The sequence below is a fragment of the Caretta caretta genome, chromosome 17, assembly GCF_965140235.1.
Source record: "Caretta caretta isolate rCarCar2 chromosome 17, rCarCar1.hap1, whole genome shotgun sequence".
Taxonomy (NCBI): domain Eukaryota; kingdom Metazoa; phylum Chordata; order Testudines; family Cheloniidae; genus Caretta; species Caretta caretta.
In genome coordinates this window covers 569,403-595,224 of record NC_134222.1, presented here as the reverse complement: position 1 = coordinate 595,224, position 25,822 = coordinate 569,403, and the positions used below count along the sequence as shown (strand labels likewise).

Below are 25,822 nucleotides of genomic sequence, written 5' to 3'. Positions count from 1 at the left end.
GACAAGGACTGATCTTGTGATAAAGGTGAGCTGCTGCCGCTCCTTCACCTCTTTTTCGGTCCAAACTTCTACTCCATGAGCCTCAAAGAAGTCCTGCTGCCGCAGGTAAATGCTCTCTAGTGTCTTATCCATCGCCTGGAAGCGAAGCAAAGCACCAGGAATGAGGAGCAGCTCCACAAAGCCAGTCGCGCTGTGCAGGAGGTTAACAGCACATGGGCTGCAACCTGGATCTGGGTTTCTGGAGTTTCCTCATGGGAAATGTTCGCAATGGGCAATAAGAAAAGGAGTACTTGTGGCACATTAGAGACTAACACAAGTCTTCCTTTTCTTTTTGTGGATACAGACTAACATGGCTGCTACTCTGAAACCATGGGCAATGTGTTTTCTTATTAGTAAACCGAACTGCCCTCCCCCAAGCCAACCATGTCTATAGCAGGAGAGGCTGCAGGGAATGGGGTAAGATCACTGGCTCAGAACTGCTTCTGGCCAAGGCTGTCCCACGAGGAGGCACTGTAGGGAGTGGGTAGGGACAGTTGGGTGGGAGGGATAGCTCAGTGGTTTGAGCTTTGGCCTGCTAAACCCCGGGTTGTGAGTTCAATCCTTGAGGGGGTCATTTAGGGATCTGGGGCAAAAATTGGGGATTGGTCCTGCTTTGAGCAGGGGGTGGGACTAGATGACCTCCTGAGGTCCCTTCCAACCCTGATATTCTATGATTTGCTGGACAATGAGAAAAGGAGGACTTGTGGCACCTTAGAGACTAACCAATTTATTTGAGCATGAGCTTTCGTGAGCTACAGCTCACTTCATCGAATGCTCAAATAAATGTGTTAGTCTCTAAGGTGCCACAAGTCCTCCTTTTCTTTTTGCAGATACAGCTAACACGGCTGCTCCTCTGAAACCTGCTGAACCATGTAACCTCCCTATAGCCAGGCTCTGCTCACAGCCCTGGGTAACTGGGCTCTGCTGAAGCAGCTGGAGCTCTGACTGTGGTTCACTGACTGAAGCTTTTACTAATTCCTGTCCTTCCCCCCACCCTCCCCAGTCCATCCCCTCAATCACAGTTCTTAAGAGAAGCTCTGGCCATGCACAAACCTTGCTTAGTTGGGTCCTGTCATATGGGACATGCTTTTCTTTGGTTACCATGATGATCCTGCCTGTAAAGCCTTCCTGACGAAGTGTTTCTGCACAGACCAGTGCAGCTGTACCTGTGAGAGAACATGAGTCTCACCCCTTCTGGCACGACTTACTAGCCACGCAGGAGGAACGCTCCTGGCACCCCTGGAGAAGAGCCCAGCAGACCCAGCATATGCCCGAGGGGCTGACATACAAGCTACATAACCAAAGCACAGGTGCTTGTGTTCAGACTTTGTCTTCTGATTCACTGACCTCCACCCAGGAGCAGCATTGTGTTCTCGTTGCTCTTGCATTGCTCACTCATGGCCTTCAACCTTCGGTCACTTTCAAGGTCCTGGTAGAAAGAAAAGAAGAAATTATTCAAACAATGGCAACTGGTCCCTGGACCACCTTTGCTGTGGTTACTCAGTGAGAGCAGGTGAGATCAGTACCTTTTTTTTTGCAGTAATAAATACCTTCCCGTCTTCCACTCGCACCTGCAAAGACCGAAGAAGAGTGGGATTTCAGTGCACAGCTGAGGCTGCTGGGAATTTACTGAGGAGCCTTTGCTTTGGAGTGTGTGTGTCCTGCAAGAGATGGCTGCTACCAAAGCCTGGGTTACTCTGGGGCCAAGCGGCACTGAGGAGGAGGAGGGTGGGCACTGGAGGTGGGATGGTCTTCCGTGAAGGCACAATGAGCATGTGGGACTAATAAGGCAAGCTGATGCCAAAGAAGCAACCCAGGGCTTTCAGCCTAAGGAGTCTCTCAAAGGCAAAAAGCTAGAGCAGCCCTAAGGGGAAAAGAAAGCGTGCTGGACGGTCTCATGTTTCACTCTTCTAAAGCGTGAGGAGCGCTAGTGCCCCTCTGCTGAAGGTGGGTTTGGGCAGGTCACATTTGGATGCTTCTGTCCAGCTGATCACCCAAGCCCACAGAATACCACGCTCCATCTGACAAGTTCAGAGTGACTTTTAGGCACCTTTCAATGCCAAAGCAGCTCAAACAGACCCTGCTAGCACTTACAGAAGTATTACATGATTTGTTTTCAGAGAGTTGTGAAAATCCTTCTTCCTTGCAAAAGCTCTACTCATCAATGTGGGGCAAGGGGGCTAACAAGGCTTCTGAAAAGGCATTTAGGTCCTAGAGCCATATGGTCCCGAAAACCAGTACTTCAGTAACCACTGTGGAGAGTGGTGGCCAGGGAAGAGAATTCTAACATTTCCACAGAATTGCTGGTGAGGCCAGGGCCCAAGCTGGATGTAAAGTGGCAGGTACTGGAATGGATGAGGCAAAAAGGGGAGCAAATACAGAGTAGACAGAACAAGCTGAGATGTAGAATGAAAAGTAACAAGGATAATGTCACCTTAAAGCAGGGAAGACAGTCCAGAGTTGGGTACTCCTCAATGTCTCCAGTTCTGATATTGAAGCAGGCACCATGCCAGGGACAGCGCAGTCTGTTACCCGCCAAGACTCCTGCAAGTCACACACCAAGGAAAGTGTTGTCTAGTGAGTAGAACAGAACTTGTTGTCAGGACTCCTGGAGTCTATTCCCATCTTGGACTGTAATGTGATGCACCATGGGTAAGTTGTTCACTTCTGCAAACTGGGTTCAGGATTCTTGCCCACCTCATTAGGTGTTGTGAAGCAGCACTGTGTACCTCTTCACTATCCTTGAGAAGTACTGTATGGGTGAGATCATTTGGGGAATCCTGTGTACAACTTATGAATTCTGGTTGATATTATGGACTCTTCATGTATCTAGACTGAACTGCAAACTCCATTTGGAGTGCAAGGCTGATCTAGTTCCTCTGCTGTCTTTTTACCTCCAGCTTGGGCTGAAATTTCCAGAGGTGATGACCCAGGACTAACAATGGTGGGTTGTTAAACTGTTAGGCCTTCTATTCAAGTGGAGGCCCCCTAGGTCAGTGAGCTGACTACTGCCCAGAAGAACCAGTTTGCCTGGTGGGCTGGTAACAAGGCAACTGATCATCTGGTAGAGCAGAATTCAAGCTGATTGGAGGTCAGCTGACAAAGGGGAAAGTTATAAAAAGAAGGGCCTCTCACATTTCAGGGTGTTGAAAGCTACTGCTTGTGGGGGAGAGAGAGAGAGAGGGAGGGAGGGAGCGAGAGAGAGAGAGAAACTCTATGTTCTGGAGGAGAAGCCATGTGCAGGAGGGAATGGAAAGAGGAAAGACCCTGGACTTCTTAGGAGACTACCCAGTTCCCAAAGAATGCTTGCGAGTGGTGAGGAAACTGAGGCAGGATATGGCATGCTGGTGTTACTGTTTAGCTTAGTAAAGAGTGATTGTTTTCAAAAATCCCTGTGCACAAGGTATCTGTTTGAGTCCATTGGCACATGTCTCTAAAAGGGTAAGCTGTGAACCCAAGTGCCCACAAGGTGGGAGCTCTTGAAAAAAGGGGGTCCTGGGAGGCTAGGGTAGCCAGGCATGGGGTCCCACTTCCATGAAGGGGTATCACAGTCTGTGCCCAGGAAGCAACCCCAAGAGGCCAAACAGAACCAGTGCTGCAGCCTATTCAGAAGAAGGGAGGCTTTAAAGCAGCGTTTCTCAAATGTGACCACCAGGGGCTCTTTGTGCAGCCATGGCCTCCTGCGTGGTGATGAGGGGGGCAAAGCAGTGGCCCCTCCCCCAGGGCTGCAAGCAGGGGTTGGGCCCTGTACCCCTCTGGAGCCACAAATGCTGGAGGAGCAGGCAGGCAGTGGGGCTTGGGCTTCAGATCTGAGGTGGTGGGCAACAGGCTTCAGCTATGTGGTGGCAGGCTCCATCCCCTGGCCACGGGCTTTGAGCCCTGACCCTGGCTCCAGACTCAGCCCCCCCCAACATGCAGCCTCGTCTGGCCCCGGGCTGTGGCCATGTGGCAGCGGGCTCTGACCCCCAGCTGCAGGGTTTCAGACTTCAGCCATGGGGCCACACGATCCAGCCCCCAGCCATGCGGCAGTGACTGCCAGCCCCAAGCTCACCTCCCCCCCCAACAGACCTCAGCAGCCCCCAGCCCCCACTGCATCCCCCAGCCCCAGTCCCTGGCTGCGGAACTGAAGGGCTCTGGTCCCCGGTCTCACCCCCCCTCATCGCCCCCAATCCCCAACTGCCTCTCTACCCACCTTCCCATCCAGGGCTTAATTTGTCCCTCAGCTTGCCAGGGCTGAGTAAGTCTGTTGTGAAAAGTGATATTTGTATGTTTGTTAATATCACTTTTCACTGCCACCCTGCTAGCTAGCAAGTCTCTTGATGTGAAAAGTGATATTAATAAAATACTAATCACTTTTCACAGAAACAGACATACTACCTAGCAAGTCTTAAAAAAATAAGCAACCACAAAAAGCAAAAGAAACAACAACAGAAAGGGACAAGAACGTGCAAAACACATTATTTGTTTCTGTTCTGTTTAAAGAAAATGGTACATTATTTTTATTATCAAGTCTGCAAAAAACCCTACATAAATAAATTACATTGATTTGGACATATTTATTTGTTTTTCCTAAAGTTAATCGAGTATTTTAGGAAAAATTGTCAGAGCGGCCACCAGCAATAGTCGGTGGCCGCACTCTGAGGCCACCAAAAAATTTCTTGTGCGAACCCCTGCTGTAAAGCGCCCTGGTATGTGTGGGGAGGGAGCCAAACACAACAGTCTGGTGAGAGTCCAGCAGGGGGCGCTTGGCCAGAGCAGTGACTTGAGACAAGGCCAATGGCACCATGCTGAGGCAGCCCCCTGAAAAGCAGGTGAATGAATCCTGGTTCATTTCCCACTGTGGGGCTGGGCTGTCCCTGACTTGGGGGTGACAGCATGGGCTTCCCTTGCCCTTTTGCACAGAGAGGAGAAGGCAGGTGCAGTGAGAAAGGGAATGAGAAGCTAGGCTGCTAGGCGGAAGCATTAGAAAAGCAGCAGCTCCTGGAGGGATGCTGCCCGTCCTCTGCACAGTGTCTCCTTTGACACCTTCGCCTCTACCTTGCGTTTGCCCATGGCCTGAGCTTTGCCTGGCAGCTGGAGATACCCGCCGGGTTTTACCTTTGCTGAGAGAGGCTCCTGCATGTGTGCACTTGCTCCCCACAGCACTGAACTCCATCTTACTCCTCGCCAGCAACACCTTGTGGCCTGCAACCTCCACTTCCCGCAGCCTGCAGGAGACAAGCACAAGCCTGGACCCCTGGACGGTGGGGCAACCACAGGGAGCAGTGGGATCAGAATCAGCCCACCCGGGGGCAGCTGGAGGAGAAGGCTGCCATACCTGACTCCTCGCTTGTCCCACAAGAGCCTCCAATAACCACGGCAATGGGGCTGATGTTTCTTTGGCTCCAGGCCCCCTACAGCCTCTCAGTGGGCTTTTGCGGAGCTGTCTTCTTCCTAACCTGCCTCCTCCTCCTTGGTTCACAGGAGTCCCAGCCAAGCCACCTCTTAAATGAAGCCTTGTTGCTGAGGCGCAGAACAGGAACAGAAGCCCCCAGCACACCCACCTCTTTGGCCCGCTTTGCTGAGGCAGGACCCACTCTCCCCATGTGCTAATGCAGGGTGCCAGCAGGGGATGCGGGTGGGGCTGGGGGGTTTACTGGGTGTCACACAGAGGTTGGGCTGAGTTCAGCTGGAGAGGGCCTGGGTCAGGTCTGTCAGCAAGTGCAGGTGATGGGAACTGGCTTTTCACGTTACCCCCAACCTGCCATGATCTGACACTCACTCGCCATCCTGGACCTCTGACTCCTGGCAGACCTGCTCCGTGATGCTGTCTTCAGTGTCCATGCTTGTGGGTGCCCGTCTCAGCGGCTGGCCGGCTGAAGACAGAGCATAGAGGAGTTAGGGATGGGGAATGGGGTGCTGCAGCAGAGCATTCTGGAAAGGCTGCTGCTCGGTTGTTTTGCTCTCAGAGTTGCTGATGGGACATCTGTGTTATGATCTCATCACCATGTGACAATGCACCTCAGCATGAGGACACAGGCCCCAGAGTGACCTAGGCTGCCGGGCAGATTGCAGACCTGTCTCAGCCTGATGGTGCACCGTGGGAGTGTGACACCACAACTGCGGCCCCGGGCCCTTTGGGCTGGCAGCCAGGCCCTGTTCCCCTTCCACCCTCTGTTACACTTTCCCCCCCAAAAAATGCACCAGAACCCCACAGAGGGGCTCCTAAAGCCAGTGCTCAGCAAATCACCCTGCTCACTGGCCCTGGCCCAAGGCATGACCTCCTCTGGAAACAGAGGGGCCAGAACTGCAGGCATAGCCATTCTGTGCAGGAGTAGTTCGACAGCCCGGAGCAGGTAGGCTCCCCCAGCTCTGGGCCCAGAGCAGGCAGGCCCCCAAGTCTGGAGCCCAGAAAGCTTCATGGCAGAGGCAGTTGGGATGAGAGCGTGGGTGAGAAAGGCCAGTGCCTCAGCCCTGGTGGGCGGGGCGGGGCTGGGGCCTCGCTCACAGCCTGAGGTAATGGTACCGATAGAGGTGAGGGTACCTGGGAACTGGGAGAAAGCCAGGCCTCTGTGGGCAGGGCAGGGTGGGGCCCTGCCGCTGGGTGATGGGAATGAGGGCCTAGGAGCAACAGGGCAGGGGGACTCACCCCCTCCTCTAGCCCACAAAAGGGCAGGTGATTACAGCACAATCACCACGAAACCAAGATTTCTGCAGTAGTTGGTCTAAATGGAAGTGTTGCACCTGTGACACGTATTAGTTGTTTAGTGCTAACCGTGACCTTGCCTGGGAACAATATAACCAAACAGGGCTTATAGCCTGAAAGGAATCTAGGAGTAGCGTTGGGAGAATAACTGATTTTTCAGTTGTAGCTGACCTGAAACATTGATATGAAATGTCATTTGGGTTGGTCCAAAACAAGCATTTTTCACTGAAACAAAAAAAGTTGAACATTTAATTCTGGTTCAATGACTCATTTTGTTTAGTTTCATGTTTTGTTTTTTTTACTTTTTAGAATACAATTGAAGCAAAATTCAAAACAAAAAGTCATTTTGAATAGGGGGAAAAAAGGTTTAATTTTGAAAATGTAGAATCGAGACGTTTGGACTTTTGGGGGGCCAAAACAATTTGGCACAACTTGCAGAAATTTGTAAAATGTTTCAGTCAACCCAAATATGCATTTTTCAGTTAAAAAAAAGTTTTGGTCAGAATTTTTTGCCCAGCAGTACTTAGGAGCCTTGCCTGTTTAGTTTTGATGCTGTCTTGGTAATCCGTAAACTAGAGACAGAGAGCAGATAGCAGAGACCTGTGGAATTAAATCAATTTTTTTCCTCTGGTGAGTAGTCCCTGGAGCAGGCAGTGAAGCTGCTTCAAAGTGAGGTCTGTGGTTGGTGCATCAAGGGAGATGAAACATAAACAGAAGCAGATTGATTCACCACAAAAAGGTGCAACTCATTCTTACAGGAACAACAATTTAACTCCTGAGACTTCTACCTCAAAAGCCTGGCCATGGAGCACCCACCCCACACGGATGTCATTATCATTTCCATTTACCCTGCAGAAAGGAATCATAAATACTCACATGAGCTCCGAAGTGTTTTTCCTCACCAGAATTAAGAAATTGAAACCTCCTGTATTGCACCTGGTGTGTGTCAAGAGAGACAAGTCTGTCCCTGTCTCCTGCAGCGAATGCACATCTGGATTGCTGCCCTCAACAAGTTACACAATATCCCTGTCAGTCACAAGAGGTCTGTATCCTGGCAATGAGGAGTTATGCTCCTCCCCCTTTGGGAAGGGGAGTGTGTCATTGGTTTAATGGATAATGAGGGGGAATGACTGAGCAAGAGTTCAAGTGCAATTTCTATAATTATTCTGCTTCTGTTGCTAATGAAATTCATTTACTTGAAGATGAAAAGGTCTGACTGAAGTACAAAGGCTTATCGGCTAGCTGTGCCTGGGTGTGGTATAAAATCTTGATATTTCATCATATGCAAAATAGTTCAGAAAACAAGACTGTGCAAATGCAATTTCTCTCCATCTCTTGGGGTCACATTAGCCTCTTTCTGAGCCTTTGCAAAGACCTAGCACGGTATACTGTATTACCTAGGACTTTGCTTGACAAGCTGTTGGTATCTGAGGTATTTGTATGGCACCTATAACCATGCAGTCCGATTTTCCAGAAGTGCTGAGCCTCTGCGAGCTCCCCTTGAATGCAGTGAGAGTCTCAGGTGTTCAGCACCTCTGACCAGCAAGCACTAGGTACCAAATGCTGCCTCTGACTGGATGAGACCCCTGGCTCCAGGTGACTGGTGTTCAATGAAGAGCTGAGGGAGAGTTTGGGCACCAACATACCACAGACCCCACCATGCCAGCTGCAGGCCAGGCTGTGTTCTCCTTTCACATTGGTGTAGCAGTTAGCCTCTGTGGAGGGGGAGTAGAAAACTATTTGGCTCAGAAAGAGAGGCAATGTGTCCCCAAGCCTTCCAACCTAAACCGCCCTTGCTGCAATTTAAGCCTGTTTCTTCTTGTCCTGTCCTCAGAGGTTAACGGGAACAATTTTTCTCCCTCCTCCTTGTAACAACCTTTTATGTACTTTAAAACTGTTATCATGTCCCCCTCAGTCTTCTCTTTTCCAGACTGAACAAACCCAATTTTTTCAATCTTCCCTCATAGCTCATGTTTTCTAGACCTTTAATCATTTTTGTTGCTCTTCCCTGGACTTTCTCCAATTTGTCCACATCTTTCCTGAAATGTGGTGCCCAGAACTGGACACAATACTCCAGTTGAGGCCTAATCAGAGCAGAAGAATTGCTTCTCGTGTCTTGCTTACAACACTCCTGCTAATACATCCCAGAATGTTTGTTTTTTTGCAACAGCATTACACTGTTGACTCATATTTAGCTTGTGATCCACTATGACCTCCAGCTTCCTTTCTGCAGTACTCCTTCCTAGGCAGTCATTTCCCATTTTGTATGGATGCAACTGATTGTTCCTTCCTAAGTGAAGTACTTTGCATTCATCCTATTTACTTCACACCATTTCTCTAGTTTGTCCAGATCATTTTGAATTTTAATCCTATCCTCCAAAGCACTTGCAACCCCTCCCAGTTTGGCTTTGTCCACAAACTTTATAAGTGTACTCTCTATGTCATTCTCTAAATCATTGATGAGGATATTGAACACAACCGGACCCAGAACTGATCCCTGCGGGACCCCACTCATTATGCCCTTCCAGCATACCTTCACTCTGCTCTACTTTACACCAGGGACCAAACTAGCACCCACTTTAAAGTCATTTTTGGGCCTTCCCTACTTCTATCCTAAACTGAGCTCAGCTTGGCTGGACCAGAGGATCTGCCCCCATATTTTCCATTTGTGAACAATCACTAATTTTACCATGGAGAGAGCAAGTGCACAGTCATGTGCAAAACTTTAAGTACAAATTTCTTTTGGTCTCAAGAGTTCCAAGACAAATTCCACATCTGCTCTTATGATCCTGGTCCACAGACTATATAAGCCCAGGAGATGGATATAGGTGTGAGGTTATTTCTCACAGTGCCAACAAAAACAGCTTTGGGGCTCTTCCCTTTGGCTATGATCCCAGGTGTGAAGCAATTTTACTGCAGGATGTGTCCATTTAAGTATCAATGATTATTCTGCAGCAGTGACTTCCCACAAGGAAAAAGGCATGGGCCTTCCAGACCCAAAGCTGTTATCAACCTCAGTAGAATTAGTCATTTGATACAGTTTGAGTGTAGATAGACAATGTGGCATTCCAGTGAGGAAGACGTCAGATCTGCTTGCTACCTCTCTTGGATACTGGGGAAGATGGAAGAGGAGTACTGGTTATGGTAAGGAAAGAAAAAGCGTCCTTAACTAGGTCAAGGAAGGATGGGAATTCTCCATATGGAAGCAACTTACTATTATTGCAACTCCAAGCACATGGACAGGGAGTGCACAAATCAGGAGATGCAGGGAAAAGTGCAGCCAGAACCTGAGGAGAAGGTTCTGGAGGAGACGGAAAAGGGGCTGCAACCTGGTGCACTCCAGGTAGATATGTGCCAGGGTCTTCAGTCCATACCTGGAACAGCACAAAGTTTCCCTATCTAATCACATCTTCCCACGTCTCTTTCCAGAAAAGGTGACTTACCCCCAAGTCTCACTTCAACATGTAACAGAGTTTAGCCAAACCTGGACGAATGCTTCCAGTGCCTCGTATTTCTATTAATATACTAAAAGAAGGCAGTAATATATGGAGGAAGCTGCTAGCCATGGAATGTTTCCCCTTTCCACAAGCACAAGTACGGAGATGTGACTCAGAATATACTAGGCTGCTACCCCAAGGCCTCTCTTCTAATCTACTTGTATACGTTGGTGTGGGTGTTAGAGCTGTCGTAAAGGCCAATGGAGCAGGCTGACAGATTAAATGAAAGTACTTCATTGTAACTGTACATAGCTAAAGAGCCCTTCAACATCAGATACTCTTGCTAGTTTCTCTTTCTTCCTAGCTCATAAAGCTCTTTGGGAATTGTGTCTCGGTGTTTGTAGACCACCTGCTACAATGGAATCCTGACTCTGACTGTGCCCCTGGCTGGTCCTCCCAATCCCTACGGTATTGCCAATCCTAAATGTGGGAAAAAAAAAAAGCCACGCCCCCAAACATCATAAGCTTGTCTTAAAACTTGTGAGGTTTCCTAAAATAAAAATGTTGGTTTTGTAAGTCATGTTTTCAATTTATTTCCCCATGCCTATGAGGGCTAGAACCACAGTGTCTGTATGGGAAAGTTTAAGTTCTCATTGACTCATTTGGCTGCAGGCACTGGGGCTATAAGAAAAATACTAGGGAGTAGGAGGATCATAAGAAAGTGCTGAGTTGGCAACGCTGCAAATGTCAATAAAATGTGCGTGTGTCTGTTAGAGCCCTTCTGCGCTCCCTGTGTCGAGGATGGGAGACTCCCTAAGCAATCCCCCTGGGCCAGGCGCCTTGCACCACAGGCCCCGCTTCTGGTCGGTCCCTGGGCACAGCCGGCGGACACACGAGTGTCTCGGAGTGTGGGGGAGTCCAGGCCCTGCACCCCTCTTCCTGGGATCCACTGAGACTCTCAGCCAGCCAGTAAAACAGAAGGGTTATTGGACAACAGGAACACAGTCCAAAACAGAGCTTGTGGGTACACCCAGGACCCCTCAGTCAAGTCCTTCTGCGGGAGCAGGGAGCTTAGACCCCAGCCCTGGGGTTCCCTGCGTTCCTCCACCCAGCCCCAAACTGAAAATAAACCCCCCCAGCAGGCCCCCTCCTGCAGCCTCTGTCCACATTCCCGGGCAGAGGTGTCACCTCCCCCTCCCGGCTCAGGGGACAGGCTCTCGGGTCTCCCCTCCCCAGGGCACGTTCCCCCCTCCCGGCTCAGGGGACAGGCTCTCGGGTCTCCCCTCCCCAGGGCACGTTCCCCCCTCCCGGCTCAGGGGACAGGCTCTCGGGTCTCCCCTCCCCAGGGCACGTTCCCCACTCCCGGCTCAGGGGACAGGTTCTCGGGTCTCCCCTCCCGGCTCAGGGGACAGGCTCTCGGGTCTCCCCTCCCCAGGGCACGTTCCCCCCTCCTGGCTCAGGGGACAGGCTCTCGGGTCTCCCCCCCCAGGGCACGTTCCCCCCTCCCGGCTCAGGGGACAGGCTCTCGGGTCTCCCCTCCCCAGGGCACGTTCCCCCCTCCCGGCTCAGGGGACAGGTTCTCGGGTCTCCCCTCCCGGCTCAGGGGACAGGCTCTCGGGTCTCCCCTCCCCAGGGCACGTTCCCCCCTCCCGGCTCAGGGGACAGGCTCTCGGGTCTCCCCCCCCCAGGGCACGTTCCCCCCTCCCGGCTCAGGGGACAGGCTCTCGGGTCTCCCCCCCCCCAGGGCATGTTCCCCCCTCCCGGCTCAGGGGACAGGCTCTCGGGTCTCCCCTCCCCAGGGCACGTTCCCCCCTCCCGGCTCAGGGGACAGGTTCTCGGGTCTCCCCTCCCGGCTCAGGGGACAGGCTCTCGGGTCTCCCCTCCCCAGGGCACGTTCCCCCCTCCCGGCTCAGGGGACAGGCTCTCGGGTCTCCCCCCCCCCAGGGCACGTTCCCCCCTCCCGGCTCAGGGGACAGGCTCTCGGGTCTCCCCTCCCGGCTCAGGCTCTCGGGTCTCCCCTCCCGGCTCAGGCTCTCGGGTCTCCCCCCCCCCCCCCAGGGCACGTTCCCCCCTCCCGGCTCAGGGGACAGGCTCTCGGGTCTCCCCTCCCCAGGGCACGTTCCCCCCTCCCGGCTCAGGGGACAGGCTCTCGGGTCTCCCCCCCCAGGGCACGTTCCCCCCTCCCGGCTCAGGGGACAGGCTCTCGGGTCTCCCCTCCCCAGGGCACGTTCCCCCCTCCCGGCTCAGGGGACAGGTTCTCGGGTCTCCCCTCCCGGCTCAGGGGACAGGCTCTCGGGTCTCCCCTCCCCAGGGCACGTTCCCCCCTCCCGGCTCAGGGGACAGGCTCTCGGGTCTCCCTCCCCCAGGGCACGTTCCCCCCTCCCGGCTCAGGGGACAGGCTCTCGGGTCTCCCCCCCCCCAGGGCATGTTCCCCCCTCCCGGCTCAGGGGACAGGCTCTCGGGTCTCCCCTCCCCAGGGCACGTTCCCCCCTCCCGGCTCAGGGGACAGGTTCTCGGGTCTCCCCTCCCGGCTCAGGGGACAGGCTCTCGGGTCTCCCCTCCCCAGGGCACGTTCCCCCCTCCCGGCTCAGGGGACAGGCTCTCGGGTCTCCCCCCCCCCAGGGCACGTTCCCCCCTCCCGGCTCAGGGGACAGGCTCTCGGGTCTCCCCTCCCGGCTCAGGCTCTCGGGTCTCCCCCCCCCCCAGGGCACGTTCCCCCCTCCCGGCTCAGGGGACAGGCTCTCGGGTCCCCCCTCCCGGCTCAGGGGACAGGCTCTCGGGTCTCCCCTCCCGGCTCAGGCTCTCGGGTCTCCCCCCCCCCAGGGCACGTTCCCCCCTCCCGGCTCAGGGGACAGGCTCTCGGGTCTCCCCTCCCCAGGGCACGTTCCCCCCTCCCGGCTCAGGGGACAGGCTCTCGGGTCTCCCCTCCCTGCTGCGCCACAGCCAGTAAGAATGTCAGCACTGCCCCGGGGCTGGCGGCCAGGGGGACGGCGGAGAGGCCACGCGCTTCCCTTCCCTTCCCGCGGTGCCGCCTGCACCGCAACCGCCCCAGCGCCCGGACCCCGGACCCCGCACCGGCTCGCGCTGCCCCGCCCCGCGGGCGCGGCCCGGGCACACCCTGGGGCGGGGCCTGCGTGGCGCGTGGAGGGGCGGGGCCGCTCCGGGCCAATGGGAGGCCGCGGGGCCGGGAGTTTGTTGGGTGGTTACAAGAAAGTTACACAAGGCTCGAAGCCGCCGCTTCCCGCGGCCGGGCGCGTCCCAGCGCCGGGAAGGAGACGTAGCCGCGGCGGGGATCCCGAGCCCGGGCCCGCACTAGCCTCGCCGGCTCGGGCGAGCCCGGCTGCTGCCCCCATGGGGCCGAGCCCGGGGCTCCTGCTCATCGGCGGCTCCTTCGCGGCGTTCCGGCTGCTGAACCGCGGGCTGGAGCGGCTGGTGCCCCCGCCCCGCCCCGCGCTCCGCAACCGCTGGAAGTGGCGAAACATCTGGACCTCGTTCGCGCACAGCCTGCTGAGCGGCGCCGGGGCGCTGCTGGGGTGAGGGGCCGGGGGGGCGCCGCTGGGGGGGAGGGGTCCGCGGGGGCCGGGGGGGCGCCGCTGGGGGGGAGGGGCCCGCGGGGGCCGGGGGGGCGCCGCTGGGGCCCGCGGGGCTCGGCTCGGCTCTTACCCTGCGCTCTCTTCCCCGGCAGGTTCTATCTCCACCCCCAGATGGCGGAGGACCTGATCGGAACTCACTCCCCGGCCGCGCACTGCGTGGTCTCGGTGTCCATAGGTGAGCGAGTCCCCGCAGCATCCCGCACCTGGCCTGGCTCTGGGCTAGGCTAGGGCAGCGTGTGGCAGCCCCACTCCCCCTCTGCGGTGGGTTTTGGGGGCTCTCCTTTCTACCGGCTGGGGCAATGCCCTGGCCCAGGGAGACTTTCCGGGCTTCCTGGTGCGGCGTGGGGAGTGCTGGGACCACTGTGGAGGGCGCCTGGGCTGGAGCAAGGCAAGTCTCGCCGGCTGGAGGGGAATCTGAAGACCGTTTCTGGGGGAGGGGGCTGGCCGAGTGGCCCCACAGCAAAACAGGGGTCCTGGGTACCAACCTGAAAGCTGATTCCAAGCGAGTCCCCACCCTGCGCTGGAACCTGGCCCCAGAGCCAGTTGTGTCCAGGCTGCTGCAGGAACTGGGAGTCTTGGGGAAGGCCAGCCCTGGCTGCAAGTTTGTGTACAGGCTTTAATTGTCTGGATAGACCTTTGTTCCTTGGAGGGCAAAATCCCTTGGACTGGCCCAAAGCAATTCTTGCTGGGGTGTGCAGGCAGGAGCTGCTAACAGAGCATGTCTCTTTACAGTCCTTTGTTTTCCACTGTAAGAAGGTGTGATTGTTTGGCCTGAAAGTTCCTCCTTTGTCCTCAGGTCCAGTGTTTTCTGACTTGTAACTGATCTGGTTTTCTTTTCACCGGTGAGATCCCAACAGCCCCTGAATCTCTGAGAACAAAAAAGTAAACGCGGACTTGCCTTGTACTGGGCCACCCTGGTCTGGTGATGTCTCTTTCTTGCTCTAGGCATATGATCGTCCTAAGCCAACAATTGCCCCATTCTCAGCGGGGACAGTGTGTTCCTTCTGCTGATCCATCCCTGTTGTTCCCTCCCCCATGTGGTTAGGGAGCGGCAGCACTGCTCCCTATTCCGTGCTTTGCCTGTGGAACGGATGCTAACTGCAAGACCCAGAACATTTGTCTGAATAGCTACTACCAAAGCATTGCACCTTAAAGAACTAGAGACGAAAGTTACTGATTCCAGACGGGATAGAGACCCTAGGCAGGAAGCCTCAATCCTGATTGCTGCCCTTCTTTGTATGAGGGTAGTGGCCAGGTGTGGGGAGGAGTTCAGCAGTTCCATCAGCTGTGGGCTTTCATTGAGGAAAGGGGTGCCTGTAGTAAATGTGGGGAGAGAGTGGGAGGGCAGCTTTAATGCCCTCCTAGGTTGTAAGGTCACACCAGGGCTGTTGCTGTCTGTGTTTTCAGACTGTGGGGAGCTGGGGCAGCTTTGAACTGATGTTGCATGCTCTGTGTGTGTATGGTGAAAGGGGCACTGAGCACAGAACTTGTTTCTGATCCTGGACTTTTGGACTCTCTCTTTGGCCTTGGAGTCACTTCGCCTCTCGGTCGTTTCTTCATCCACAAAGGAAGCTAACACAGACCTTGTGCGAGGGTGGAGAAAATTGAGGTTGCACCTTGCTCAGTGTTTCTGTGTCTGATGTTTTTGGAGTGGGTGAAGTGTCAAAGTGCCCTTGACTTCCAGGCCGAGGTTCCTGGGCTGCAAGCTTGGTGGCAAGGCCTGCAGGGTCTTAGTGTGTTGGGGCTCTACACTCAGATTCCACTCACACTTTCTAATGGGAGGTGGTCCTTAAAGTCGAACGCGGACCCAGCAGACTTTCAAGTGGCTTACGGGTCCCCCGTCTTCTCCTGCTACGTTAACCCTGCATTTTGTAGTAACAAACTCTTTTGCTGGGTGGGGAGGGATTGTGTATTAGGGTGTCTAGTTCTCCTCTGCCTACCCCCAAAGGTTGGCCATTCCAGATGGGCAGAATTACTTGTATGAAAAGTTATTCATTGGGACACTCCTCCCCAAAAACACCCAGGCTGGGATGGGACCCTGGGGTCTCCTCTCCCCAGCCCTTCCAGGAGGTACTACTGAAACTGACCATACTCCTTCAAGAGTGTGTGTCATATACTTGAGGATAGGGAGGGACTGTGACAGCCAGGCAATGGAAGCTATGGCCCAGGAAATAGAGAAGGATGCTAGGTGCAGCTGCTGGGTCTGGGATTTGTGTGGGGAGGAGGGTGAGGCCAATGGTTTTCCCAGGAACAATCCTGGCAGAGTGCAGACTAAGGCTAGGAAAGCCATTAAACATACGTGAATACGTCTAGTCCAGTTTTAAGAAACTAGCAGAGGTGTGTTAGGGAGCGATCATGCATTTCTAGGGAGATGAACGGGATGATCAAGTTGGAAAGGAAGAGACCTACATCTTTGAATCATGGGAGGTACCTGAAATGCAAAATAAGTTTTTCATTATCCTGGGGTCTGTGGTCCCAGCACTCCTGAAGGTAGCACAGAGCTCACGCAGGGCCCCAGAGCTCCTCAAGTGCAGAGCTTTTTGGCTCTAGTGTGGGTTTTTATACCATGCTCATCACCATGATATCTCAGCACTTAGGCCTTCTAGGACTCCTACGCTGAGCTCACACCCAGTTCTCTCCTCTGGAGTGGTAAGTGGCACTGAGTTGCTGTGGCGATTCCTGCTGATGGGAACTCTCTTCTTTCGCAGGATATTTTCTCCAAGATTTTGTGGATATGTTGTGTAATCAGAAGCTTCACCAGTCCTGGGAGCTGCTTTTCCATCACTCGGTGGTGAGTTTCCACTTGTCACTATGGGAAGGAGTTCAGGATGCAAGGCCTTACTATTCTGAAGACAAGTCAGTCAGTTGGCTGGCAGGGACTGGACATCTGACCAGTTCACTGTGGCAGAGCCTGATCACCACTGGCCTCTTGTGAACAGTCCTCGAGGCCTGGAGGGAGCTGTGTTCAGCTTCTGCTGGAATACTTTAGTTTAGTTCTATCTGGTGCAAAATGTCTGCATTTGGTTTCACTACTCCTGAAACTAGGCATGACGCTCCTGGATCCTTGTGGCTGGAGATGATCAGGGTAATTACAATTGCTGTCTCCTGGGCTAGGGCTTTTCCTCACTCTGAGTTAACAGCTAATGGCAGCCATGAGGAACAGGATGGGGGAGGAGGGGTGCCCCCATTAGTTTCTAAAATATGTACCCCTGAATTCCCTCTCCACCTCTGCATGGGGGGAAGTGAGAGAATATGCAGCGCCCGCTCACACATTCTGCTGAGTTGGGCAGGGTAGAAGGGGGGCATATAAACTTGAGAGAGAGAGACAGTAGCGAGACAGAGGAAATAGTGAGATGAAGTGAGGAGAAAAAGGGATGTGCCAGTCTCAATCCTCCAGCTATTAACTATCAAAGAGCCAATAAGCGGGGTGGAGAATGTGCCCCTCAGGTCCTTAATCAGCAGAGAGGAGAATGTCCAAGGGAAAAGGGGACAGCGAAAGTCAACTGCCAGTATGAAGTGTTCCCTTGAAAGAGAGGAGAAGGGGCAGAGAGGAGTGGAGGGAAGGGGGAAGGCAAGAGAAGGAAGAACAAAAGTGAGGGAGACAATTGACAGTAATTTTTTCTTACCATGAGTCCCTCCTGGTACTAAAGCTGATGATGCTAATTTTGATGTGCGCATGAGCCTGTGTCATCTGTGCGCATTCTGCATCACTCTCACCCAAGTCCCACTCTCTCTGGTAAAACTGGGGGTGCTCTAGTGCCAGGGGAGCAGCCCCTTCTGCTCACAGAAGGAGCCGAGGGTGATGCCATGGGGTGGAGAAAGTAGAAGGCTGGAAGCCTGTTCTCATTGCAGACTCCCAGGCTGAGGCTGTTTCATAACTAATAAATCCAGTGTTACGCAAACAGTGACCTGAGCTTTCTGCTAGGATGGGAGGCAGCCCATCCCATCTCGTATCTGCTTCACACAACTTGAATTTCTGCCAAGAGAGGTCATTGCACCAGTTCCCTCCACATACCTTTCCTGGAATCTCACTTCTTTACCTCTGAGTGAGTTCAGGTTCCCAGTGTGGGGGACTCTGCTCTTTCCATTCAGTGCACTGATCTCCCTAGGCACGGGCAACTTAGTAAAGGGGCTTGGGGTCTCTGTAAGCTGACAGACTCCAGGATGTGAACTGCAGAACAAAATCCAAACAACTTGCTTGCTCCTCATCAGCTGTCCCCCAATATCTCACCCCTACCAGTCCCTTCCTACACTGGCTATGGGCTCAGGCTGTGCCCAGAACACACAGGAGCCAATAAAACCTGCACTCGGGGCTTAAATTCAGCTGGAGCTGTCCAGAGTGGAGCTCTGGTAAATATTTTCAAACCGTGACTCCAGCTTGATGCTGTTGTGGTTCTCAACTGGGGGGTCTGTGGCCCTTTGGGGGGGGCACAAGTCAGTTTCAGGGGGGTTGTGGGGCTTTGGGGCACCCCCTGTGGAGCTGAACCCCTTAGCCCCATGGTGCCCCCTGTGGAGAATGGGGGGAGCGGGGGCATGGTGGACTCTGGGAAATACTCTGAGAATTTAAGCCCTGTCTGCACTTCTTACCCAGCAGTAGGGGAGAGAAAACAGAGGTAAATGCAGAGGGCAGTGGGGAGCTCCAGTGAGGGTGAACCAGAGCCTGGGCAGTAACTGTACCATGGTGCCTGCCTGGCTGTTTGGGGCCTCGGTCCCTGTTGACTGTAGTGGGAGGGTGCTGAGGAATGGACTGAATAACAGCTCATGAACATTTTTCATTTCCCTCTATGGGTGCAGGGTAGAAGCAGGAGTATCTGGTAGGGGGCAAGGTGTGGCAGGCAGATGTGAGAAAGGTCCTGTGCTGGAATCTATGGGAGGAGCTTGGGGGCGCTCCAGAGGGTGAGGGTGATTTGGTGCAGTGGTTAGACCTACTCCTCTCACAGGCTCCAGCATGGGCCCTGTCTGCTGTGTCATCTGGGCTTGCTGCTGGATGGGTCAAAAGGTCATTGCAATAATACATCTAATTCAGGCCAAGCCAGGGAGCTTAACCAGCAGGGAACAAATAATCTCATTAAAGAGCCCGTGCAGAGGGCAGCATTGATGGAATAAATGACAGGTAGGGGTCCTAACTCTTTCTCTCAGGCACACAGAGCTCTCTTCCCCATGACCTCTGGAGGGAGCAGGGAGCATGAAACCCTTCCTACTTCTCCACCCTTGCAGCTTCTCATCCCAGTCCCCTGGGGAAGAGGGCAGTGCTCAGTCTTGCCCTTTCTATTGGGCATCTCTCACTGTGTGTGACTTGTGCCTGGCATTTCCTTCCTTGAGTGGCTGTAACTTTTCAGTGAGGGGGCTGCAGGGCTGTCCGGAGTGCACAAAAGTTCCTTAATCCCTTGAGAGAGTGAGTCGGTCGTTGGGGGGAACTCCCTGAGCTCCTCTGTGTGCTGTTTAGTTTGATCACTGTTACCCTAGGCTATGAGTTTTCTCTTCTCATCTTGCTGCTCAGCTGTTTTTCCTGTTTGCTGAGTGCTAGGAAATTCCTGTTGGAGTGGGGCCAACTTTCCCTAATTGGGGCCCAAATGACATTCCGCAGGCCACAAATGCAGGGCTAGGTCTCTGGCTGCAATAGCTGCTCCTGGTGTTCCTTTCTCGTTTTACGTATTGAGGGCCTAGCACCTCAGTTTGCCCTTCCTCATTCATTTGTTCAGCTTACATCAGAAGAGGTTGTCTGGCGCTGTACAAAGGGATGGGATGATACCAGCAGGCTATTGACTTGATGGAAAAGTAATGGGGATCAGGGTCCTGTAGGGTTTACAGCACGAGAACAGAGCTTCTAAGCCCTGCAGGGAGGACTGTCATAGGGTCCCTTATTCAGGGGCAGTTGGTATTTTGGGTCCCTGGATGTCTCTATTTTAAAAACAAGAAACTTTCCAGGAGTCCAGGGGCTAGTTAGACCCTTGACAAATCTTGGATTTTAAGAGTTTACAAAAGTAAAATTTTGCTGCTGTTTCAGTCTTTTGCACTGATTTATACAAAGGATGAGGACTCACCAAACTGCTGCTGTTCCACTGCTTAGCAGTGGGTAACTTTGTACATGTTTTGGCCTTTCTGACAATGATTTGGGGCCCCTGGAAGACAGTTGGGAAAGGCAAATGACCCCTTTGCCCCCGGAAGCACCGGGCCTGCCAGCAGGCACGAAAGACTTTGGGGGGTGTAGTCCTGCATGGCAGCCACTGCCTCTTTCGTCCGCATCAGTGCCTCTTTGTTGACTGTGGTGGACGAGAACTAGTTTCTGACAGGTAACTTCACCGTTTCCCTGCCCTGGGGCAGGTGATCAGACGGTTGGCTAACCCCTTTTTCTCTCTCATATTCAGGTGATTATCTGCTTTAGCGTGGCAGTGGTGGTTCATCAGTATATTGGATTCGCTCTTGTGGCTTTGCTTGTAGAGATTAACTCCATCTTCCTGCATCTGCGACAGATCCTTCTAATGGCCAACCTGCTGCACACCACCTGTTACCGCCTCAACAGTATCATAAATCTGGGCACCTACGTAGTGTTTCGCATCACCACGCTGGCCTGGATGACACGCTGGCTGGTCCTAAACCGTGAAAACATACCACTGGCAACATATACTGTGGGCACAGTGGGCATGGCCATCATGACACCCATGAACATCATCCTCTTCTACCGCTTATTGCGCAGTGACTTCCTTAAGTCCAGCCGGGAGGCATGGCGGGAGAAGGAGAAATAGTCCTGTCCCCAACCCCCAGCAGGCTGTCCAGGAAATCAGCAGCCCAGGGGACAGAGAGGAGGGACTGCAGCCAACAGAGAGTAAGCACTGATGCGGACAGGAGCGTGTCACTATCTTGTTTGAAGGAATGGAGGACAATTACAGTCCTTTCTAGATGAGATTCTTGGGCTTTCCTGGGGTTGCAGTTACTTTAGAACACCACCTGACAGTTGTGGGGAGGTCGAGTGGACACTGCAGGGAAGGAAGGCCTTTCCAGGCCAGAATTCAGGGCTTTGTTTTCCCCCTGCACCCTCTGATGGGATGATTGGTTGACAGGTGGCTGCTTGAGGGAGCTCTGAAGAGGATCCTGCAGCAGCATGGGGCAGTGGCCTAGATGAGAAGAGAGAGGAGGGGGTTGTCCTTCCTATAGTAGTGATGTGTGAACTTTCAAAAAGCTATGAGGATTTTCTAGCTCCTTGTCTCTGCGCACTGGGTTGGAAATCCTATGGGCTCTCTAGGTACCTGCATGGTCTATGTCACCATAATTCATAAGAGTTAAAAGTATCAGAACAATTTCTCCCAAGCCCCACACTGTTTGTGAAATCTCAGAGGGAGGGCTAAGCTGAACGGCTACAGTTTGCATTTGGCTCTTAACCTGTGAGGCCTGTGGTCTCATCTCTTGCAGGCCTGAGGGGCACCTTCCAATTCCTGCCCTTGTGATAGTTCTCTTCTGCACTTATGAGCCTCTTAGGGGCTGACACGTTAATTGTCCCAGAGGAACATAGCTGTGATGGGAGGTCATGGTAATGGAGTGAGATGAACTCTTGGGTAGGTTCAGTCAATCCATGGGGGGGGGGGGTTGAATATCAGGACAGAAAGCTTTAATTGGATGCTTTTTGGAAGAGAGCTAGTGCAGAGCAAAGGGGTGAGGTTGAGGGAGCTCTTTCAGAATTTTCAGTTTCGTTCCTAGATGTAATAAGTTGCAGTAATTAAGTCTTGAATCACTGTGTCTAAGAGGATGGTGTGGAATCTTCTGAACAGCTGCAGAGAGGAAGTGGATGTCTTGCAGATGTGGCTCTTGGGCATCTAAAAGGAGTAAAGAGTCCAGCAGGCTCTGGAGGTTGTGAACCCAATTAACAATCTGTGGACAGACTTCTGTGCCATTCTGTGCTCCTGTCTTGGAGCAGCCTTTGCCATGAGGACAAACAGGAGGAAAGTGGGCAAAAGAAGTGACTTGGACTTCTTGAACCTCAGAGAAAAGTTGGTGTGTGGGTGGGGGTGGTGGTGATATGAAGTTGTCATGGACTCCTCCCAGCCCTAGCATCCTGCCCCATGTGCTCCTGCCACCCTTGCTTTGAGTGACTTTGAATTGTGGGGGAGGGGAGGGAGGTGGAGTCTGGCAGGACTTTAAAGTTTTTCCTGTTTAAGTTTTTAAACCCTTTTTACATCCATCCTTGTTCATCAGACTCTCAGGTGACACAGCAGCCCTCTGGTCAGCCTCCCAGATCCTGGTAAAATCTTTACAGGGCTAGATGTCCCCTGGGGCAGAACTCCACTCCCCCTGGGTCCCATGTGTGGCAGTGGTTTTTGATCTCAGTGTAGTTTTCTGACCAAACCCCTTCTCTAGATGAGCCCTCTGTATAGAAGGGAGAGCCCAGGCTCACGTGTACCAGCTCTGAGAAATCTGTTAGGTCCAGCAGCAGTCCTGAATTGAAGGGCTCACAACCATTCTCCTTTCACTTGAAATCCCTTGTTTGGTTTTGACAGTGCAGGGGGACAGTCTGAAACAACTGGCTATGAAATGCTGAGACTGAGACCCCCGTCTTCTAGGAAGGTGTGTGGAATTTCAGCAAGTTAAAAGGCAGAAAAATCTGAGGAATCCAGGTATGTTCCCCTCCATGGTGGGGAGAAAACAAACTCTGTGTGGGGGCAGCCATCAGTTGGGAACTAAGTGTGGCCAGACCTGCATTGGTTTCCATTTGTTCTGCAGGCTGGGAAGTGCAGCAAAGCCTGCAGGTGCAGGCAAGAATCTCGAGTTTAGGGTTTTGGTTTGTCACCAGTAGGAAAACTGCTCAGCAGATAATCTTACCCCACTGGGCATGTGAGCCTGTGACTCTTGGTGTCCCCATAGAAGTCATGATGTGATGAAGTGCCACCACCTATGTTATGTCTAGTTCCCACTTACAGCACCCATGGCGGAGATGGCAGCCAGCCCTTTCTCCTTGGATTCGCCCTGTCTGTGTCCAGTTCTGTGTAGCAAGTGAACTCTGCTCTAGCTGCTGAATGATTTATTTGAATTACCATAGGACCTAGGAGCCCCAGTTGTGGAGCAAGACCCCACCGCGCCTGGTGCTGTACAAACACAGAACAAAAAGATGGTGCTTGCCCCAAAAAGGTTCCAATCTAAATACCAATAAAGTCTGAGTTAGCGTTTGCCAGCGTGTGCTCAGACGCAGAGCCAGAGGTTTAGATGGGCCTACATCCTGGATTGAGTTCTGTTCTAAACTGTATTTTGTTGCCCTTCAGGGCAGCATGCTGCCTCTTCTCTCCTCCAGTCTGACTTCCCCACTTCACTGCACTGCAACTCCTCTCCCAAGTCCTTCGTGACACCTCCTCAGGCCAGTGGCCTGACACACATGATCGTTCCTTCCTGGGTGCCTGCAGGTCAGTGCTCCTTCATCATGTCCTCCCCTTCCCCTCTGGCAGAGCTGCTCAGAGGTTTTTGCTTGGCCCCATAACCTGGATTCCTGTATTTCCCAACTGTAATCACTCCAAAGACTGCCAGCAGTGGCAACTGAGAATCATTTACTATCCTGCTGTTCCAGCCACATCTTCCTTCAGTACGGATTCCTTTCTTCTACATGTAGCTCAAACTTCATCACAACTCATCTCCTGCCTACCTATCTTCTCTCCTTCCTCCCCCCCCCCGCCATGCTCTGTTTTGACTAAAAGCCTTTCCTAACCACTCCCGTTCTCTCCATCCTGTTCCTCAACCATGGGTTGAATTGGGCCAGTTCATCAAGCTGGTATGTTGTTTTTGAATGTGAACTGAATGCAGCAATGTCCAAGTCTTCAGACAGCCTGGAACAGCATGTCAGAGAAGTGTGAAGTGCCCTCTTTTTTCAGTGCTATTTTAGCTCTAAAACTGACCAATAATTTAAATACCAAAACTTAACTGTTTAATTGCTGATCAGCACATGTAAGAAAGGAGGAGGAATATCCTAGTGTGAAGATCTGTACAATCTGCTGTGAGTGATAACTTATCTTGGTTTCACATATGAGGGAGCTTGGGATGTGCCTAGAGCTGAGGAGACTGCAACCCCTTGTTTTTTGTATTTAATCCCTGGAGCCACCAAGCTGTAAGGCAGTACTGAGCCCAGCAGAGCATGCATAATCACTTTGAATGTCTGTGCAATCTGGGAGTGATCTCAGTTTGGTCCCCAAGTGGGTGATACTTGGAAGAGTTTCACTATTTCCTTCCCCAATTCAGCCCTTGCTCCTGACTCTGCCTTCCATACTATCTCATATGCCTGCCTTCAATCCTTACAATCCTGTTCTGTGATGTATTCTACCTACTGTGGCAAATTGCCAGCACTACTATGATGGGTCTCATGCTTTCTCTTCTTGGGGGAGGATTCAGGGCACCATTTCTTGCCCCTGAACTGGGGTATTAACTGCCCCACTACTCTCCTAGTGGAGAGGGAGGGACCCAGGTCTGCCCTCTACTCCAGGTCCCAGCCCAGGGACCCTAGGGATAGCAGTAAACCACTTGAACTAGTGGTTCCTTCCCCTGGGCTACTTCCCTCTCCTGCTCTTCAACTTACGGGCTTCCTGCCCTCCCTCTGCACAAACCAGGTGTCCCTTTACCTAGGGTCTTGGTCATCTTAATGCACCGCAGCACTTCTCCAAACTCTCCTCTGCTTCCCTCCAAACTGCTCTTTGCTCCAACGTCAATCCACTCTGCTTCAACTCCTCCCCTTGTCTGATTGAAGCAGGGGGTTTTTATCAGGTGACTGGCTTCAGGTGCTCTAATTGGTGTCAGGTGCTTTAATTAATCTATAGCAAACTTTCTTCCCTCTACAAGGAAGAAGGCTCCTTTCTGACACTCTCCTGCTGCCCTCTGGCCATGCTGTATCACACTACCTATTAGTCTTTCTATAGTAATTTGTTTTCTATTCTCCCAATCTCTGGAGAATGTAATTTTGTTGAGTCAGATTCTTGTTTGTTACCTCCCTTTAATCATGTGGCATTGTTTACTCACAGCATTCTATGCTCTGGCTAGATCCCTGTATAGACTAAAGGGATCTCAACATCTTCCCTGGCAGAGCACCCAGGATTTATCTAGGGTACCTCAAATGTAGGGACACTGAAATCAGGAAGTCTCTGTAGAGGGCTTGGGACCCTCTGTTGGACACTGGGGAAACCAAAGATACTGTGATATTCTGAGAGATTCATCTAATAAGTGTGTGCAGATCATCTACAATGGGAATGCTAAGGAGTGGGTGATATGATGGATTTTCAGTTTGGTATGTGGCCAGTTGCTACCTACAAGCAGACTCTGATGCTATTTGGTCCTGCTCCAAGTTGACAGTCCTGGGATGAAGAGCTACAGGGATGGGGACTCCTGGTCCCAGTGAGAAGGATAACAGTGCATTGGGACCTGTAAGAACCAGGACTGGGATCTCTGCCATGAACCCATCTTTGTGATGATTGCCAGCTCTAGAGGGAGAGCAGGGGCCAAACTTGCTTTCGCTGCCTCATACCTTCTGATTCATTCAGAAACACTGACTTCACACCTGCTTCCAAGGTTCCTCTGTTGTACTGTGTTAAGGACTAAGGTCCTGATCTGGTGAGATGCTGAATGACCTGAATTCCCGATATGACGAAGCAGGAACATTCTTAATGTTTTCTCTGAATACTGTGTGGGTGCCTCAGTTTCCCCCATGCAGTTCTTAAGTATCTAGGTGGTGGAATAAGGGCGTGTGATTGTTCCAGAGCTGTAGAGGGGCTGCACAGAGAATGGCCGACACCCTATCTCCTGGCAACTGATGGCCTGGGCCCCTCTCCTCTGCAAAGGTGCCAACTGAAGGTGTTGGAGAACAAAGAGATCAGGTGACCTCCTGGCCTGGGAAAGAGACAAAGGCTGGAAGAGGAGCTGGTGGGAGACTGTTGGAGAGGGTTTCAGTTTTGGAGCTGGCTGGGGAAATGGAGGGAGGGCCAGATTGGCCTCTGGCCTCCCTGCTCCCCGAAGATGGACCTGACTGAGGGGTCTTGGTCTCTGTACCTACAAACTCTGTTTTAGACCATGTTCCTGTCGTCTAATAAACCTTCTGTTTTACTGGC

General features: G+C 52.6%; 2 protein-coding genes across 4 annotated transcripts in view; one reads left to right on the top strand and one right to left on the bottom strand.

Annotated features, from left to right (window-relative positions):
• LOC125623931 (apoptosis-inducing factor 3) overlaps window positions 1–14,386 on the bottom strand; it is a 20,031-nt gene extending 5,645 nt beyond the window's left edge. For 2 of the 3 annotated variants that reach the window (XM_048824083.2, XM_048824085.2), the window contains exons 1-8: window positions 14,240–14,386; window positions 5,801–5,894; window positions 5,137–5,246; window positions 2,474–2,583; window positions 1,566–1,610; window positions 1,387–1,468; window positions 1,093–1,205; window positions 49–135 (exon numbers count right to left, since the gene is read on the bottom strand). In XM_048824083.2, the coding sequence (XP_048680040.2) occupies window positions 49–135; window positions 1,093–1,205; window positions 1,387–1,468; window positions 1,566–1,610; window positions 2,474–2,583; window positions 5,137–5,246; window positions 5,801–5,862 (609 nt within the window). In that variant the 5' untranslated portion in view covers window positions 5,863–5,894; window positions 14,240–14,386. Of the gene's footprint in view, window positions 1–48; window positions 136–1,092; window positions 1,206–1,386; window positions 1,469–1,565; window positions 1,611–2,473; window positions 2,584–5,136; window positions 5,247–5,800; window positions 5,895–7,600; window positions 8,496–14,239 lie in introns of those variants that run through there. The other variant, XM_048824084.2, reaches the window with a different exon arrangement.
• On the top strand, window positions 13,379–25,822 carry TLCD2 (TLC domain containing 2). Its single transcript, XM_048824086.2, has 4 exons — window positions 13,379–13,694; window positions 13,847–13,929; window positions 16,463–16,545; window positions 20,123–25,822. The coding sequence occupies exons 1-4, from the start codon at window positions 13,513–13,515 to the stop codon at window positions 20,498–20,500; spliced, it is 726 nt and encodes a 241-aa protein (XP_048680043.1). The 5' UTR covers window positions 13,379–13,512; the 3' UTR covers window positions 20,501–25,822.